This window comes from Micromys minutus, assembly GCF_963924665.1.
Source record: "Micromys minutus genome assembly, chromosome: 6".
In the NCBI taxonomy this organism is placed as follows: domain Eukaryota; kingdom Metazoa; phylum Chordata; class Mammalia; order Rodentia; family Muridae; genus Micromys; species Micromys minutus.
The window spans coordinates 12,696,068-12,713,549 of NC_137975.1; the positions used below are offsets into that span (position 1 = coordinate 12,696,068).

Genomic DNA, 17,482 nt, shown 5'->3' on the forward strand with positions numbered 1-17,482 from the left:
CCCCTCCCCCGCCCTGAAAAGATGAGCAACAGCCCGAGGGTCTGAGCGCTACTGAATGTGGAACTTGGCAAGTAGGCCAAGCTGCTGGCCACAGAGCACAGGAATCTCGCTGTCTCTGCTCCTCGTCAGCACTGGGAGGGCTGGCAGACGCCGGGAGCTCCATGTTGGCTAGCTTTGGAATGAGGAAGACAGGAAAAGCAGCCTGTGGGTTAAATGCTCCTTTTTACCTTGACTTCTGACTAATCTGGAAATGCATCTCTAGGAAGCGCACAGGCAAGTCAGAAAGCCACGCCAATGGCAGTTAGACGTGGTAAGGATGCTGTCAGTAAACACGGTCTTGAAGGCTTTGGCCTTCCAGTCTGCACTGTCGTGGGTTTCAAGGAAATCTTGGAGGAGTTTCCTGTGCCCGTGTTAAGGCCCTACAGCAGCCAGTGTGAGCAGTAGCCACAGGGAGGCACCATCCGAGGTGGTCAACAGCAGACAAGGTGACTGCTTCCTGCAGGTAAGGCTTCAGGGACTGGATATAACATTCCCCCAGGGTGCAGGCCTGGGGCCCATAGGTGCAGTCGATTGGTGGCCCACTGGCCTAAACATATTCAGGCTGAATCAGATCATCGCTGCCAGGCCTCGGCATGCTAAACCCCAGCCTCGCTGTGAGAGTTGCCTCGGATATGCTCCATCAGCCTGGCTCTCCCTTTGAGAATTTGGCTGAAGCCCCTTTAGGGGACAGATTATGTCCTATAAGTGTGATACCAACTCATCTGTGCCATCTGGAACATAAAGTTGGCATGAAGGCAACACTGGGCTAATATAATGATATTATTATACTACATATTATATTATATTATATTATATTATATTATATCATATCATATCATATCATATCATATTATATGATATGGAGGGTCTGGGCCAGACAGAGAATTTAGAGAATGACAGAAGTTAAGAGGGAGGGGCGGGGGCTCAGTCAATGGCACAAGGATCTGGGTTAGATCACTAGAAGCTATGTTAAAAAAAAAAATCTGGACATGACACATGCTTGCAGCCCCAGCACTGAGAAAGCAGAGATAGGTGGAGCCCTCAGTCTCCCTGGCCAGTTAGCTTAATCCACTTAGCGAGTTCCAGGCAAGTGAGAGACCTTGTCTCAAAAACATAACAAACAAAAAGTCCCCCAAACAGCAAGAACAGAAACCAAACCAAGCTGGAGAATGCCTAAGGATCAACAATTGTGGTGCTTTGAATACACTTGGCCCACGGAAAGTGGCCCTATTAGGAAATGTGGTCTTGTTGGAATGGGTGTGGCCTTGTTGGAGGAAGTTCATCACTGCGGGGGTGGGGGGTGCTTTGAAGGCCCCTAGTGCTCGAGTTCTGCCTCCTGCAAAGTCCTCTCCTGGCTGTCTTCATACCAAGATGTAGAACTCTGAGTTCTTCCTCCAGCACCATGATGATAACAGACTAAACCTCTGAACCTGTAAACCAGCCCCAGTTAAATGCTGTCCTTTATAAGAGTTACCTTGGCCATGGTGTCTGTTCACTGCAATAAAGCCCAAACTAAGACAGCCACCTAGGTGTCCTCTGCCTCCACATGCTCAGACACAGTTATGTACATACATATGCATGTGCACATCACACAGATGAGCACCACGTATACACAGAGAAAGGAAATTCGGAAGTTGGGGCTGGGGGCAGGGGTTTCCTTTGTGCACCGGGAGTAGGTTGCCTTTTCTTCCTCAGCTCTACCTGAAAACCTGCCGACTCAGCAGAGAGGGCTGAACACCCAGGGCTCCGGCCCCTGCACCCACCAGAGCAGGACACTCTGTCTGAAGCCCACTCAGTAGCACAGGGCTCCCACACTAAGAGAGCTCCCCCAGCTCTAGAAGAAAATGTCAACCTGGACTTGTTGGTGGAGGTCTGTAAGCTCAACTACCTCAGGAAGCTAAGGCTTTAGGATTATAGGATTATGACTTCTGGGATCGAGAGTGAGCTGAAGAAAACCCCAAGTAACTTAGTGAGACCCTGTCTCAAGATTTAAAAAGAATACCAAAAACAAAGCAAAAAGGGGTGGGGATGTAACTCTATGGTAGAGCACTTGTTTAGCTAATGGGAGATCCTTGGTTTTATCCCTAACACAATAAAACAACAACACAGCAGCAGCAGCAACAGAACAGAGCATCAAGACCATTAACACCAAGAAAGACCAGGACTTACGCATCAGGACCCCAGGACAAGGACCCCAGGACAAAAGAGCTTGACACTTGTATTGATCCCTCTGTTTGTATTGGTTAGTTACACTATTTCATTGTTTTGTTTTGGAGACAGAGTTACATGTAGCTCGGGCTAGCCCCCAACTCAGTAAATAGCCTAGGATAGCCTCCGACTTCCGATCCTCCTGCCTCTGCCTCCTGAGTGCTGATCTTACACGCATTCACCACCACCTCCAGTTTATGTGGTTCTGGGACTTGAAGCAGGGCTTCACACACAGGCAAGGGCTCTCCTGGCTGAGCCACACCCCCTCCCAGCCCAGTTTAGGTTCTAATTAGTGATGGAGGAGGAGTCTGGGGCTCTGGCCTTCACATGTCTGTGCCACTGCATACCAGCTGAAGCCTTTCTTACTCATACCTATGGCAACAGGGCCTAGAGCAAATGCCTGGCGAACGAATGAATCAATGAATGAATGAATCACACAAGATCATTTACTCTGCTGTTAATTTGGTTTGTTTTTCTGCAGAAAGTAGTATGGGCACCAGCATGGCTCTGGTATACAATGGCTAGTTCTTGTTCCCAACACTGCTGTGTGTCTTTGGCCTACTTACATAACCTCTCTGTTGCCTTGGTTTTTCTGTATAGATCAGTAGAATATAGCACTTGCCTTAAGGAATGAGTGAGGGAGGGGATAGAGGAATCCACCATGGCTTTGTGCAGCTCTTCTAGTGCGCCTGTAGCGCAACGAGCTCCTTTGGAAGAAGTCCTGACTACTATTTTTTCCCCTTCTCCATTCCAGCCAGGACATCACCCCTTATGCCAGCATCTGGAGCTTCCTCTGAGCAAAGGCCGAGTCCCAGAGGCCATGCCAGGTGCCTGTGGGTGGGCAGAGGTAGAGGCCGGGGTCCAGCAACAGCCTGACCTCACCTCCATGTCTCTGTGTCCTTTGGTCAGCATGTCCCCTGCACCCTGAGCAGCTTCTGGAGCTAGAACATGGTGGGCAAGGTGTGTTTATTAGCACTGGGTCGAACCCTGCTGGGCGCCCGATGTCCTGGGCAGAATACAGTCAGCAACGGGGCCCAAGGCTGACACAGAGAAAGAGAAGCAGAGGCGTGAAGTCCTGAGCTTGGAGCGAAGAGTGGAGAGCGGAGCTGGAGACCAGGCGAGATACCAGACTGCTTCTGTTTGCCCACTGCCTGCTGACGCCACTGTTACTGCGGCTCAACCACCTCCACTGTCCAGGAACCCACTCGGCACCGTGGTGCCTGTCACATGGCTTTCTCAATGAGTAGATAAGACCACACCTCAGTGCAAAATGAGAGCTGAGGTGGTATCTCAGATGCTAACGTGCTTGCCTTGCACTCATGATCATCTGAGTTTGAATAAGTGAGCTGAACATAGGCTGGGGAGATGGGTCAGTGGGTAAAGTATTTGCCACAAAAGTGTGAGGTCACACACATGTGCACATACAGACACATGCATATGCACACACACACATGTTCATACAGACATATGTGCACACACGAGCACCATACGCTCATAGGCACACTCACACTTGCACAGACACACACGTACATCCATACACTCACACACACAGACACATGTGCACACACACATGCAGTCACACACAGAGACACATGTACACACACATGTACACACACAGGCACTCAGAGTTTTAATCCCAGGAATGTGAAGATGGGAGATAGAGACCGGTGGATGCCTAGAGCTTGCTGATCACGTCATCCAGCCTGGGTGGTGACATTCTAGGCTACAGAGACATTGTCTCAAATGAAAGGTGGACAGCCCCTGAGAGATGACATCTGATGTTGTCTTCTGACCTAGACACATGTACAGAAAACAAACAAGCCACCCAACAAAACCTCATAAACCAAAGCTAGTTCCTTGCCCTTATCCCCTCTCAGCAGGCGGCAGCTCCATCTTCTGGGGGCTCAGACTCAAACCCAGAGACACCTTTAAACCCCCCACTCAGACACATCTGTTCCTGCAGCCATTCTGTGCTTGACCTTAAAATAGGATGTCTCTATTCCTGCCACAGCCTCTCTCGTCCCACACCATGCCCCCACTGCCACGCATGCAGGGTCACATGAACCACCTTTACTTCCTCTGGGGTCTCTTGTCTGTCTGGAACCCACCAGCTAGTGGTCAGATCCTTACCCCTCAAATCTGAACGCTTGCCGGCCTCCATTTTCCCCGGGTCCTGTGCTGAGGCTCCCCAGACTTCAGATCTGGCGCTGACTTCACATCTTTTTTTTTTTTTTTTTTTTTTTGCACTCATATTTTATATTAAAAGCTATATTTTTCAAACAATAAATTCTGATCACAGATCCTCTCTGTACTCAACTTTCCCCCACTTTCCCATGTAAATCCATGTCCCCCGCCTTCCCTTCCTCTCTTTCTGTCCGTCTGTCTGTCTCTCTCTTTCACTCTCGTCACTGTCTGCCACTCTCTCCCTCCTCTTTATAAAATAAAATACATTTTTACCATATTTTGATGTATCAAAACTGGTATCAGAACTTCATGTGTGTGCGGTTGGTGTTCCATCTTTTGAACCATCTCCTCAGACTTGATTTACTTTAATTATAATGAACTGTTTTGGTTGTTCCTACTTTAGTCACTTCTATAACTATATTCTTTTTCCTTTTTCTAATAATTGGATGTTCTCTGTATTCTCAGTCCAGTGAAGGTGTGTTTTCCCAGTGTAGGGGATGCCAAGGCGCCGAGGTGGAGAGGGTGATTGGGAGAGGGAGCACCTTCAGGGAAACAAGTGGAGGGGGAGAGAATGGGAGTGGGGGGTGAAGGGGGAATAACATTTGAAATGTACATCTTACTCTTGATAGACTTACTTGGCTTTAGGTCCCCAGCATCCCAGCTGCTTCGGAAAGGGCTGTACTGGCCTGTCACAGCTATCTGGCTGACCCCTGACCATAGGCCACCTAAGCAGCAAAGCCTGTTTTGTCTGTTTGTTTTTTGCCACTTTTGGAAATGTGTCCAAGCCGTGAGATGGCTGAGTCCACAAAGCGCGTGACAGGCAAGCATGAGATCTTATTTAGTCCCTTGGAAGGCACGTTTTAAAAGCTGGGCATGGCGGTGTAATTTGTAACCCCAGTGTTCAGGAGGTGGAGACAGGCGGACACCTGCGGCCTGCTGTCCAGGCAGCCCAGCCTCTACGTGGTGAGTTCCAGGACACCGAGAGATTGTTTTGATAAACAACGGTGTGGTTGGGTGATGGCTCAGTGGTAACTACTCACTTATTGAGCAAGCCATGACACCTGACGTCAGAGCCCACAGGATGCTGGGTGCTGTAGTGCAGATCTGTAGTCCCAGCACTCATGTGGAGAGAAGGGATAAGAGAAGGGTTAATGTCCAGAAGCTTGGGGGGCAGCAAGTATATGGTACACAGAGACCAATGAGAGTAGACCCTGCTGCAAACAACGTAAGGACCAACTCCAACCTCTACAAGTGCTGCATAGCATGTACATACCCGCACACACACACTCGCTCTCGAGCGCACACACACACACATATACACACCCACACACTTGAATACACACACACACACACACACATATACACACCCACACACTTGAATACACACACACACTCGCACACACACATACACACACGCATACATACACATGCATACACACATGCACATGCATACACACACACACACGTGCACACTGGCACACATGTGTGTGTGCGTGCATGCGCACTCGCTGACCCCTATGGCATGCACACACATATACACTGGCACCTGTCTCCCTGCAATGTCTTCCTCCTCAGTGCTCAAAAACCTCTAAGTGCCTGCTCTCTCTTGGACTTGCCTTGTTTAAGCACGAGTGAGGACAGACAGACACAAGGTTCCCAGCCAGCTCCCAGGGATAGTGGTAGGTTGTACCTGCTTCACAGCCAGATTGACCAGCTCGTAGCGGTGGGAGCGGCGCAGCGGCAGGCAGAAGCTGTAGAGGGCATGCAGCATCGCGAAGAAGAAGCTGAGCAGCCCGATCTGCTTGCGATGCTGCAACCAGTGGTCCAGCCAGTCTGGGAAGCGCTGGTACTTGGTCCCTCTCCTCAGCTGAAGGGCAGCGGCCAGCACACCAGGCAAGTACACAAGGGACAGCAGCACGTAAGCCACACAGGGTAGTGTGGTGTTGACTACAGACAAGGGCATCTTGTAGAACCTGTTCTCATCTTTCCGAACGTAAGGCTGAAGAACGTCCCGGATGAAGTTGTAGGTATAAAAGCACACGAAGAGCCCCAGTGCCAGGAAGGTGGGCACCTTCCAGGATGGAAGGAGGCGCAGGGGTATGGCTTCTACTTCCCGGGCTGAGGCCAGGGATCCCATGTCCAGGGGTGTGAACCCCATGACGCGTGCCATCTCTGAGATGGTGCGCTTGGCTTCCAGCTGGTCACCGCAGATGAGCACCTGTAGGAGAGAAGGGGACAGATGTCCAGAGTCACAGGTGTGGACATGGCTATGGTGACAACCAGGGTCACACTCCTCAGTGAGGTGTGGAAACTGAGGCACAGAGGGGCAGGTACCAGTTCCCATGAGTGGCCAATCAATGGTCCGAGTGTAAGATGGCTCTGGTGCTCCACCCAAAGATGTTCCCAGAGGCCCCGTGGCCTACCTTTGAGACCCACCAGTGGAATAGACAAAGATCTTCCTGTGAGTGTCCCGCCAGCTAATGGTGTTGCTAGGTGATCAGTGAGGCCCTGTCACCTCTGCAACAGCTGCTTCTGAGGGCTAAGTGCTGAGTGGTAGCACCTCACAGTGGCCCCTGAATGTGAAGCAGCAACTGCAGGTGCGTCCTTCATGCAGAGGTGCTCTCTGGGGCTATCCCTTGGTTCCACCGGGACCTCAGCCCCCAGCACTGCCTGCGGCCTCAGCCTGCAAGTCCACTGTGCTTCTTGAGCTCCACTGGACGACATACTGGTGCCTTCGGGTGCCCCAGAACCCCGAGGGCCCTTGTTGACACAGCTGAGGCCCATCTTGGCTCAAATAGTACCTGGGCAATTAGTTTATCTATGGAGTGATCTCAGTAGCGTGCAGGTCAGTACTATGACAGACTGAGGTCTCAGAGCCTCAGATTCTTTTTTTTTTCTTTTTGGTTTTCTGTTTTTGTTTTTTTTTTTTGTTGTTTTGTTTTTTTTTTGTTTTTTTTTGTTTTGTTTTGTTTTGCTTTTATAAACTTTGGTTCCTTTGCAAGTTGTCAAATCTGCCTGAGGTGTCTTCTCCGTTTCCTGAGCCTGAGTCTACGGCCAGCTGAGTGCCTTAGAAACCTCCTACAAGTCCTCGTGCCTTGTCCCCTCCAAACCCTCTGTCCTAGTCAGCATTAGCTATCAACATGGGCCATTAAGTCACCTGAGGAGAGCCTCAGTTAAGGAATTCCCCAGCTGAGATTGGCCTATAGGCATGTCTGGAGGGAGATTGCCTTGTTAATTGGTGCAGGAGGGCCTAGCCCACCCTGGGCGGCACCATTCCTGGGCATGTGGTACTGAGCTATGTAAGAAAGCTTGCTAACCATGAGCCTGAAGGAGCCAGCGAGCAGCATTTCTCTGTGATTTCTGCTGTAGTTCCCTCCCTGCACAGAGGTAACGCTGCGTGGAAGACCAGACAGGCCTGGGTTCTTACCCTGACTTACGACAAGGACAGACTGTGAACTATGAACTGAAAGAAGCCCTTTGCTCGATAAGTTGCTTTTAGATGGAGTGTTTTATCACAGTAACAGAGAGGACAATAAGTTCTCTCGTTCTATACCCCTTTCACTTTATCCCATTGAACCTGAAGCTCTCTCTATTAGACTGGTTGGCTACCAAGCCCCAGAGGCCCCTGTCTCTACCCCCTCCCCCCACCTCCCCAAGTGCTGGAATTACAGCCACCACATCCAACTTCCATGAGGACACTAGGGAGCTAAACTTGGATTCTAATAGTTGCATAGCCCTGTGCCATCTCCCCAGACCCCAAATATCTCCTTCCTGTTTCCCAAGTCAACTTCTGCCATCTTTTCCTTCCTACTCCAAAGAAACCCAGTTCCTATCTCAAAAAGAACATGGACCCCATGCCTATTTATAAGTAGGGTTCGAATTCCAACTCACCAGCTCCGGGTTAAGATCATTAATGTCTCCAAGCTCCATCTTCCTGCTGTGTAAGATGAGATTTTTATAGTGGCATGAGGGATGCTGGCTGCTTTTCCCTAGCACCTACCTGCCTGTTCCCATCCCTTGGGCCAGCCTGTAGGGCCCATGCCGAGATTACGTTGAAGGCCTTGACCACAGTGCAAGCAGGGAAGAGTGAGGCCAGGTACTCAGCATTAGACTGCCGGTGCTGAAGGTGCTCCTTCTCCGTGGGGTTGCTTACGTCCACGAGGATCTTGCCAGCCAGCTGGTCACTAAGACTGCACAGTGACGAATAGTGCTCCCGGAACACGGCTACGAAGATGACCTCTGGAGAGCTCACGGCCTCCTCCTGGAAAGTCACTTGGGCTAAGGAGGGGAAAAGGCCAGCTGTGCGTTTGGGGTTACGGCTCCCCACCACCACACTGAAGCCAGAGCCCACCAGGCGTGTGGCCAGAGAACGGGCAAAATCCCCGCTGCCCAGGATGCCCACTTTGGGGGCCTCCTTGGGGACCTCAGCCAGACTGCCATCGCTGTCTACCAGGCGGCGACTGATCAGTGGTTTGTCCATCTCCCCGGACATTGCGGCGCCTGTAAGAGAATGCAGAGAGACTGGGTCACTGGAGGGCTCCCAGGGGACCTGGTCCTCTACCTCTCAACTTGGTTAGCACAGACGTGAGTATTCTACTTGCAAACACAGGGACTAGAGAAGCAAGAGCAGCCCCTACCCAGATGAGGGCACGGATGCACAGTGGGGGTCGGGGGGGACTCCTATCTGCTGAGAAAAGCTGGAAAGACATAGAAAATGAAGACTGAGAAGATGGCTCTGGAGGCAAAGCCGTGTGAGCACAAGGACTAGAGTTTGGATCCGCAGCACCCACACGGATGCCGGGTGTGTGTGAAACTCAGAAATCAGAGAGAGGGGATCCCAGGAGTAGGCTGGTTAGTTAGACCAGTCATATTGGTGATCTCTGGGTTCACCTTGAGACCCTGCCACATTGAATAGGTGGAGAACAGCAGGCATATATGTCTGTGCACACATACCACACACAGACACATGGCGGGGATAAGTCAAGATAACTTAAGAGGACACGAGAAGGAGAAAGGAATCTCGGTGAAGCCTCTCACCAGCTGAGAAGCAGGAATCCCAGCACAATGCACATCTGTCCTGCTGGCTGCCGGCACAGACCATACTTGTTTCTACAGAAAGGAATGGAGAAAGCAGAGGGCCGGGATGGGAGGCGGCTCAGTGCACACAGTGCTTGACACACACAGATGGATGAGGATCTGAGTCGGGATCTCCAGACTCCATGAACAAAAGCCAGGCGTGGACACATGTGCTCGTATATGCAGTCAGGCAGATCCCTGGGAACCACAGGCCCGCCGGTGTAGCTGAATTCGTTTCAGGTCCCAGTGAGAGAGCTTGTCTCAAAAAGTAAGGTAGAAAGTGGCTGAAAAAGATGTGTGACACTGAACTGGCTGGGCGCATCTACCTTCTCAGGTGTCATTAGTGAACACTGAGTGTGCCCTGGCCACAGGAGAAGGCCCTAGAGATTCCAGGCACCCCTCAAGCCCTAGAGATCAGAGATTTGGACCACAGGGGAGTCAGGAGGTGCTGTCCAGCCACCTGAACGTGGGAGCATCCTGCCTGACTCTGCAAGGCTTCCAGACTAGGGCATCCACATTTGCTACCATCTGTGTGACCCCGGGAGCCTGGATGTCTACTCTCCAATTGCTGAGGCAGGAGAATGGGGCAGACAATAAAGCTGGGGGAGGCTTTGCGCAAAAGCTTATGGAATTAGCATACAAAAATTAGCAAAGGAAGCTTCAGAACCCTGTGCCTTGGCACTAAATAAGACAGTCTAGCATAGGTGTGTTTGTCTCTCAGTGTGTGTGTATGTGTGTGTGTGCATGTGTGTGTGTGTACACATTTGTATGTATGAGTTTGGATATGTGTGGACAGAGGACATCCTCTCTACCATGTTTGAAGCAACGCTTCTTTGCTGTTTTGCCACCCATGCACTATGCTAGCTGGCCCACGAGCTTCTGTCTTCACTTTTCCCTACAGGAATGCTGAGGTTACAGATGCTTACTACCATATCCAGCTTTTTTGTGGGCTCTGGGGATTTGAACTCTGATCCTCACACTTGCACAGCAATTGCTTTTTACCCACCAAGGCATTTCCCCAGCTCCTGCCCCTATAGTTCTTCATAGGTAGCCACATCCAAGGACAAGGCCTACGACTGTGTTTGGGGGAGGTAAGAGTTGGAGTCTGGCCTCCAGCCATGCCTCTGATGTGAGAGATCTACTTATAGGCTGAAGAAGGCAGGGAGGGAGAGAATATCACCTCCCTGCCAAGCTACAGACAAAAGAACACTATGCCTGGAGTGATCCTGTCCCCTCTGGGTATCTACCAGACTGTTTGTCCCTCTTACTTCCCAGCAGAGCTAAAAGCATGGGCTGCGATTCTGGCTCTATGTATGCAGAAATGTGGCTAGTCATGCAGACAGTGGCCCCAGCCTTTTCTCATGAGTTGTGACAATCCTTCAGATCCTAAGCAGTCAGAGATGGCCTCCAGGAATCCCCAGGGTCCATTTATCCTTCCAAATTACAATACATACTATAAGAAAAAGCAGATTCTCATCCGGAACCCAGGATTACTCCCAGCTTCCAGGGATGCCCCTGTTATCTTTGGGTGTGTGTCCACATTGAAGCCCAGGGCCTTGCACATACTCAGGCTCAAATTCATTCTATTATCAAGCTGCAGCCTCTGCCCACTTACTTTTTTTTAACCATCACGTTGGGGTGGGGAGATGTAGGAGCATGTGATGTTGTGGGTGTGGTGAGAGGGTTGCTCATCGCCATAGGTCAGAGAACAACCTCAATATTGGTCCTCGCCTACCATCTTTGCGAGGTGTTACCGTGCACAGTAGTTGTTTGCTGTGTACAGCAGGCTAGGTGGCCTCCAAGCTCTCATCTTGGCCACTGTCTTGCTGGGGGAAGGTTGGGATTACAGACACACACCCCTGCCTCTGGCTTTTATGTAGGTTCTGGGAATCTGACCTCAGTTCTTGCTGGCACTAGAAGCTCTCTGTCTGCTGAGCCATCCCCCCCCCCCCAACTTTATCTTGTCTTAATTTCAAGCAAGGGTCTGATGTAGCACAGGCTGTCCTCAAACTCATTTTGTAGCTGAGGATGTCCTGTAACTCCTGATCCTCCTGCCTCTAATTCCTAAGTGCTGGGATTAGCATCACAGCTGGTTTGTGCAGTGACGGAGACTGAACCCGGGGTCCCTCGTTCATGTTAGACAAGCACCGAATCAGACATCCACAGCCACATCCCCCGCACCAGTTTAATAGGATATTTGAATCCATCCTCCTCTCTCATGGTCAGGACTGTGTTGATGATACCTGCCTGACAGTCCCTGCCCAGACCCAGGTCCCTCTAGCCCGCCTCTCACAAGTTCCCTGTGTCCACCAATATGCGTGTAAAACGCTGACCCACAGGAACAGGAGAGGGCTGTGATCTCGTCAGCCCGGAAACCAGGAGTTCACCCAGTGTACAGAAATGGGAAGCGTCACGGGCACTGTGGAAGGAGGTCTGCCTGGTGGGTCCTCACACAGCTAAGCATAGTTTCCCACCGCCCCAGCCATTCTGCTCCCACGATGAATGAAAACACGCATCAGCAGGACTCATGATAGCGGGAAGCAGGAGTAACTCAAATGCCTGTCTGTTAAGCGAACAGAGGCCATCCCGGGAGTGCTGCTCAACTGTGAAGAGGACTATGGACCTGCTCCAACATGATGGCCACAGTATGCTTGCCGCTGTAGGAGCGTATGCCTACAACCCAAGCACTCGGAAGGCTTAAGCTGAAGAACTTTGAGTTCAAAGCCAGCCTGGGCTACTTGCTAAGACCTGGATTAAACAAATGAAAGCAGATGCTTAGGAAGCGGGAAGCAGGCAGTGGGAAGAGCCACGTGTCCTACGACTCCATCAGTGCAAAGACCCCACAAGTAAGCAGATCTGCAGATAGAAATCGGATCGGTGGTTGCAGGCAGGGAAAGTGGGGAGTGAGCTCAGCAGCACAGGGTTTCTTTTGGCAGCAACACAAATATTACAAAATCGATTGTGGCGAACAGATGCACAATTGCATATATGCAAAAAAACATATGCAAATTGGGCATATTCGATATTCATGCTGGGGTGGCGGCTCAGTGTCTTAGAGCACACACCGAGTTTGAGGAGTTAGGAGTTTGGTTCGTAGCACCCACAGGGTGCAGCTCACAACCTGTAACCTCAGCTCAGAGAGCATCTCATGCCTCTGATCCCTACAGACGCTGCTTTCATGTGCCTGCACCCACACACCGACACTTAATTAAAAGTAAAAACGAAAAAGCAAACTGCTTGTTTTTCAAGGCACCGTATATGCCTTGTTCAGCATATAGAGCGAATCCGGGTTTAATCCCAGGCATGACACATACCCATTTTGGTTTTGTTTTTAAAGAAATTGGGCTTCCAAGGACTATTATTTCTGTAACTGAAGAGTAAGCATGCTTTGGGGTTGAGCCTGGATCCTGTGACTCACTTGACTGCACCCCAAGGCTGCTTCCCTGTTTTCTACCTAGTGGAGCCCTCCAAGCCCCGTGATCTTCAGAGAAGCCAAGCTTATGCAACAGCCCCGTTAGCTGTTGGAGAGGAGCCACCGTCTGGTCCCTGGAACACAACAACACCCTTGGCTCAACCACGTCCCCGGACTTGGAGGGCCCTCGGGCTTGTTTCCACCTTGGCTGAGTTCATTATTTCAGGGCTGCATGGATAAATCTGTGTGTGATTGATGTGGTTTGGGGGCCACCCCAGCACTCCCAGAGTGGTCTGGAGTTAGGAAAGGTGTCCTCCAGGTAGGATGGACCAGAAGTATCTTCTGCTATTCACTGAAAGGTCTGGGGTTAAATAAGAACAGGCAGCTGGACAGGACACGCAGCTGCATCTCATCCCTCCCACCGGTGTGAATCTGGTCCGTCCGCTCCGAACCACACACTAAAATGTAGCCCCATTATGGGCATGACGAGGAGGGATATTTAAGAGGTGGACTAAAGGGGCTGCAGGGGACGCTCAGTTGATGAAGTGCGGTGCCTTGCAAGCATGAGGCCCTAAGTCTGATACCCAGTGCGCATGTGATGCCCACTTGTGATACGCCAGGCGTGGTGCTGCCCACTTGTAACCCCACAGTTGGGGAGGAGGATCCCTGGACTCCCTGGGCCATCTAAACAGCCAAACAGTAAGTCACAGGTGAGTGAGACAGGTATGGAGGCCCTGACGAGATGGCTCAGTGATATTAGATCTCAGTGTCTTTGTTTAGAAATAACTTCAAGATGGACTTCTGGCAGTTAGACAAGAGCCATCACTCACTCCACAGGAACTTGTGAAACAGGTTCATGTTCCCTAACAGGAGACCTTTCTCCTTGCCTCTGGCAGGAACATATGGCTCTCCATTGACATATACCTGCGATTGCATATTAAAACCCATGCTGGTCTCTAGGTTCCCTCAGTCCCTACCCACAAGTACCAACTACATCATCCAAAGCTCCCATGCCAGCCTCCTGGCCTTTCTTACCTCCTCCCCTGCCCTAAACTCTAGCGCCCACTCCAGCTCATGGGCTCCCCCCCCCCCCAGTCACGCATCCTCTGTAGAAACAGAATTGTTTTCCCACCCTGTGCGCGCTCTCTCTCTCTCTCTCTCTCTCTCTCTCTCTCTCTCTCTCTCTCTCTCTCTCTCTCTCTCTCTCTCTCTCTCTCTCTCAGACAGCCCTGGGCATGGCCAAGCTGCTGCTTTCTCTCTCTGCTCTGGACTTTCCCAGAAGCCTCTGCATACTTTCTCTCCAAAGAAGCGAAATAAGGAAGGCCCAAGCTAGGAATAAGAGTCACAGGAGGCAGATGGAGAGAGGGAACTGGAAGGTAGGGGAGATGGGAAGGGGAATGTGGGACTGAAGATGAGGTGTGGGGAAGGACAGGAGAGATGGTCATGAAAATGAGTAGGAATCTGAATTAATGGGGGGGGAGGAGATGCAGGGACATCCCCAGGATGAGACAGAGACCTGGGGTAGGGGAAGTGCCCAAGAATCAATGGGGGTGACCTTAGCTGCGACTCACAACTTTGGGAATATGAAATCTGAAGAGGCCACCTCCTGTAGCCAGGCAGGAATCCCAGTGGAGCAATAGAGACACAAATCCACTCACAAAACTCTCAACCCCAAATTTATCCTGTCTAAAGAAATGCAGGCACAGGGGAAGGGGGACAGAAACTGAAGGAATGGCTAACCAATAGCTGGCCCAACTTGAGACCCATTTCATGAGCAAGCACCAATCCTGACACTTGATGATACTCTGCTATGCTTGCAGATAGGAATGTGGTGAGGCTCTGCCCAGCAGCGGACTCAGACGAATACAGACACGCACAGCCGTGGGGACTCTAATAGAAGAATAGGAGGAAGGATTTTGGGACCCGAAGGGGATGGGGCTCCACAGGAAGACCAACAGAGTCAACTAACCTGAACCCTTGGGGCTCTAAGAGATGGAACCACCAACCAAAGAGCACACACAGGCTGGACCTAGGCCTCCCCACACATATGTAGCATATGTTCAGCATGATCTTCACGTGGGTCCTGAACAACTGGAGTAGGGGCTATTCCAAAGGCTGTTGGTGGGATGTGTTCTTCCAGCTGGACTGCCGGAGAAGAAGCACCTAGATTCACAGACTTGAAATGCCAGGGTGAGAGGCTCCTCCCCGCTCACAGCAGAAATGGGAAATGGCCAAAGGATTGTGGTAAACAGGATGTAAAATGAAAAAGTGAAAAATACATACATACATACATACATACATACATACATACATACATACATACATATATACATGCATACATACATACAAAAGTTAAAAGAAAAACCCTTCCCCTACTGGAACAGCCATTTGGGCAGTGTCCCTGCTTCACCCCTGTGCATACAAGCACACACATGCCACCAAGCTTGACAACCTGAGGACCATTCCTAGGACCCAGTGGCAGGAGAGAATCGACTCTTACAAGTTCACTTCGTCTAAACTCTGCCCCTTCCCTACACAAGCGGCCATGGTATTTCACGCACAGCAGAGGCTCGGCTCTATGCGCCCCTCACCCCCTGAGACAGAGTTTCACTGTATGGTCCTGGCTGGCCATTAAAGATATGCATTACAACATCTGGTCTTTAGGATTCTTAAACTTACTATCTTCACGTTACTCCTCTGTCTAGGGTTTAAAAAAAAACAAACAACAAATGCCTCCATTTTGTCTCCCGTGAATCAGAAATAGATCTCCAAATCAATATAGCACATTTTCTAAATCTGTGCTTTGAGATAATGACCTGGAGGCACACATGCATTTCACCCCGAGCCAGCTTAATGGGGTGAGGGGTGGTGTGGGATGTGGCTGAGTCAATAGAGTGCTTGCCTAGCAAGCAAGAATCCCTGGGTTTGACCCCACACACACTGCCTTCGGTAAACTGGGAGTGGTGGTACAGGTCTATAACCCCAGAGGCAAGAGGACCGGAACGGTGAGGTTGTCCTCACCTACACAGTGAGTTTGAGGCCAGCCTGGGTTACACGAGACCCTCTCTAAAAGAGAACAGAGATAGCAGACAGGAAGCAGAGGCTGGGAGGATGTGGAGGCACAGTAGGAAGATGGGCAGGGTACCAGCCAGTTTAGAAGTGAAGCCTGGGGTGCCTGCCAGCGACAGTCCTTAAGCCGTGGCAACCCCAGGCTACCCTTCCCTACCAGGATTCCCAGATCCCAAATCAAACCCACAACTGCTATGCCTGTGCCTCCCTAACCCTGAAGGGCAACCTCTCTCTGCCACCCCCACCCCACCCGCTCCTGCCTGACTCCTCCGAGGCTGGAATCCAGGGCTACTGTTCAGAACTCCAGCACCCAGTGGTGATCCTGACACACTGGCATCTGCTGAGGCTGCAGAACCTACTGCAGTTTTTCTTAAAGTTCCAGGGTCACCCTCTGAATGCCACTCTGGTAGATAGGGCAGTGAGGAGCTGGGGAAGGGGGTGGGAAGTATCCGGTAAAGTACTTGACTAGGGTACTTAGTTCCTTTTCTGTTGCTGTGATAAACAGCACAGCAACCTGGGGAGGGAAAGGCTTACCTCGGCTTTACGGTTCCCCATCACGTTCCATTAGAGAAAGAAGTCTGCACAAGGCAGGAAACCTGGAGTCAGGAACCTAAGCATAGGCCATAGAGGCTTCCTGTGTTTGTTCCTCCCCTGCTTTCTAGCCACCAGGAGCATCGGCCCAAGGGTGACACTGCCCCCAGTGAGGTGCCTTCCAGACCAATCAAGACCCTGGCCCACTGACTTGCCCAGAGGCCAACTTGACAGAGGCATCTTCTCGATTGAGCTTTTCTCTTCCAAAATGACTCTAGCTGTGTCAAGTTGACTTAAGGCTGTCGAGCACACCTAGCATGCATGATGACCTTTGTCTGTTCACTAGTACCTAACACACCATACAAGGTAATCTGAAGGTGGAGGCAGGGGGATCACAGAAATTCAAGTTCCCTGCCTTAGAACAGCCTACTCAAATCTGTCTTCAGAGTGTTTAGCTTTACCTAATAAACTTTTGCTTAAGCTGTCTCTTGACTGAATTCTTTCCTTTAGGATAAGAACCAACACTTTTGACAAGATCTAGAATTACTTAGGAGACAAACCTCTGGGTATGTGCAAAGGAGTTTCTAGATTAAACCCACCTTAATGTGAAGGGCCAGGCACACGGATTAGGACCGGAATCAATTAGAAGAAGAAAATGGGGTATGCACCAGCATTTACGTCTCTCTGCTTCCTCACCAGCTGCCTCCTGCTCCTGCTGCTGTGCCTTCCCTGCTGTGATGGACTGTACCCTTAGACCGCGAGCCAGCCTTCTCCCTGAAGTGCTTCCTTCCCTTAGGTGTTTGACTGGACAGTGAGCAAGGTTACTAATAACCACTCATAACAGGAGGGAGGAGAGGGGGCAGGGCATGCGATGGCATTTCAGTCAAATCAAACCCGGTGGTGTCCACTTCTGTCTACTAGTGCAGGTAGGTCACTAGGCCCACAGTAGGCTTGGGGACAGGT

General features: G+C 50.7%; 1 protein-coding gene across 2 annotated transcripts in view; it reads right to left on the minus strand.

The window, feature by feature from the left end:
* STEAP3 (STEAP3 metalloreductase) overlaps positions 1 to 17,482 on the minus strand; it is a 43,342-nt gene that overhangs the window by 11,812 nt on the left and 14,048 nt on the right. For both annotated transcript variants that reach the window (XM_080918416.1, XM_080918417.1), the window contains exons 2-3: positions 8,432 to 8,931; positions 6,122 to 6,649 (exon numbers count right to left, since the gene is read on the minus strand). In XM_080918416.1, the coding sequence (XP_080774542.1) occupies positions 6,122 to 6,649; positions 8,432 to 8,923 (1,020 nt within the window). In that variant the 5' untranslated portion in view covers positions 8,924 to 8,931. The remainder of the gene's footprint in view (positions 1 to 6,121; positions 6,650 to 8,431; positions 8,932 to 17,482) is intronic.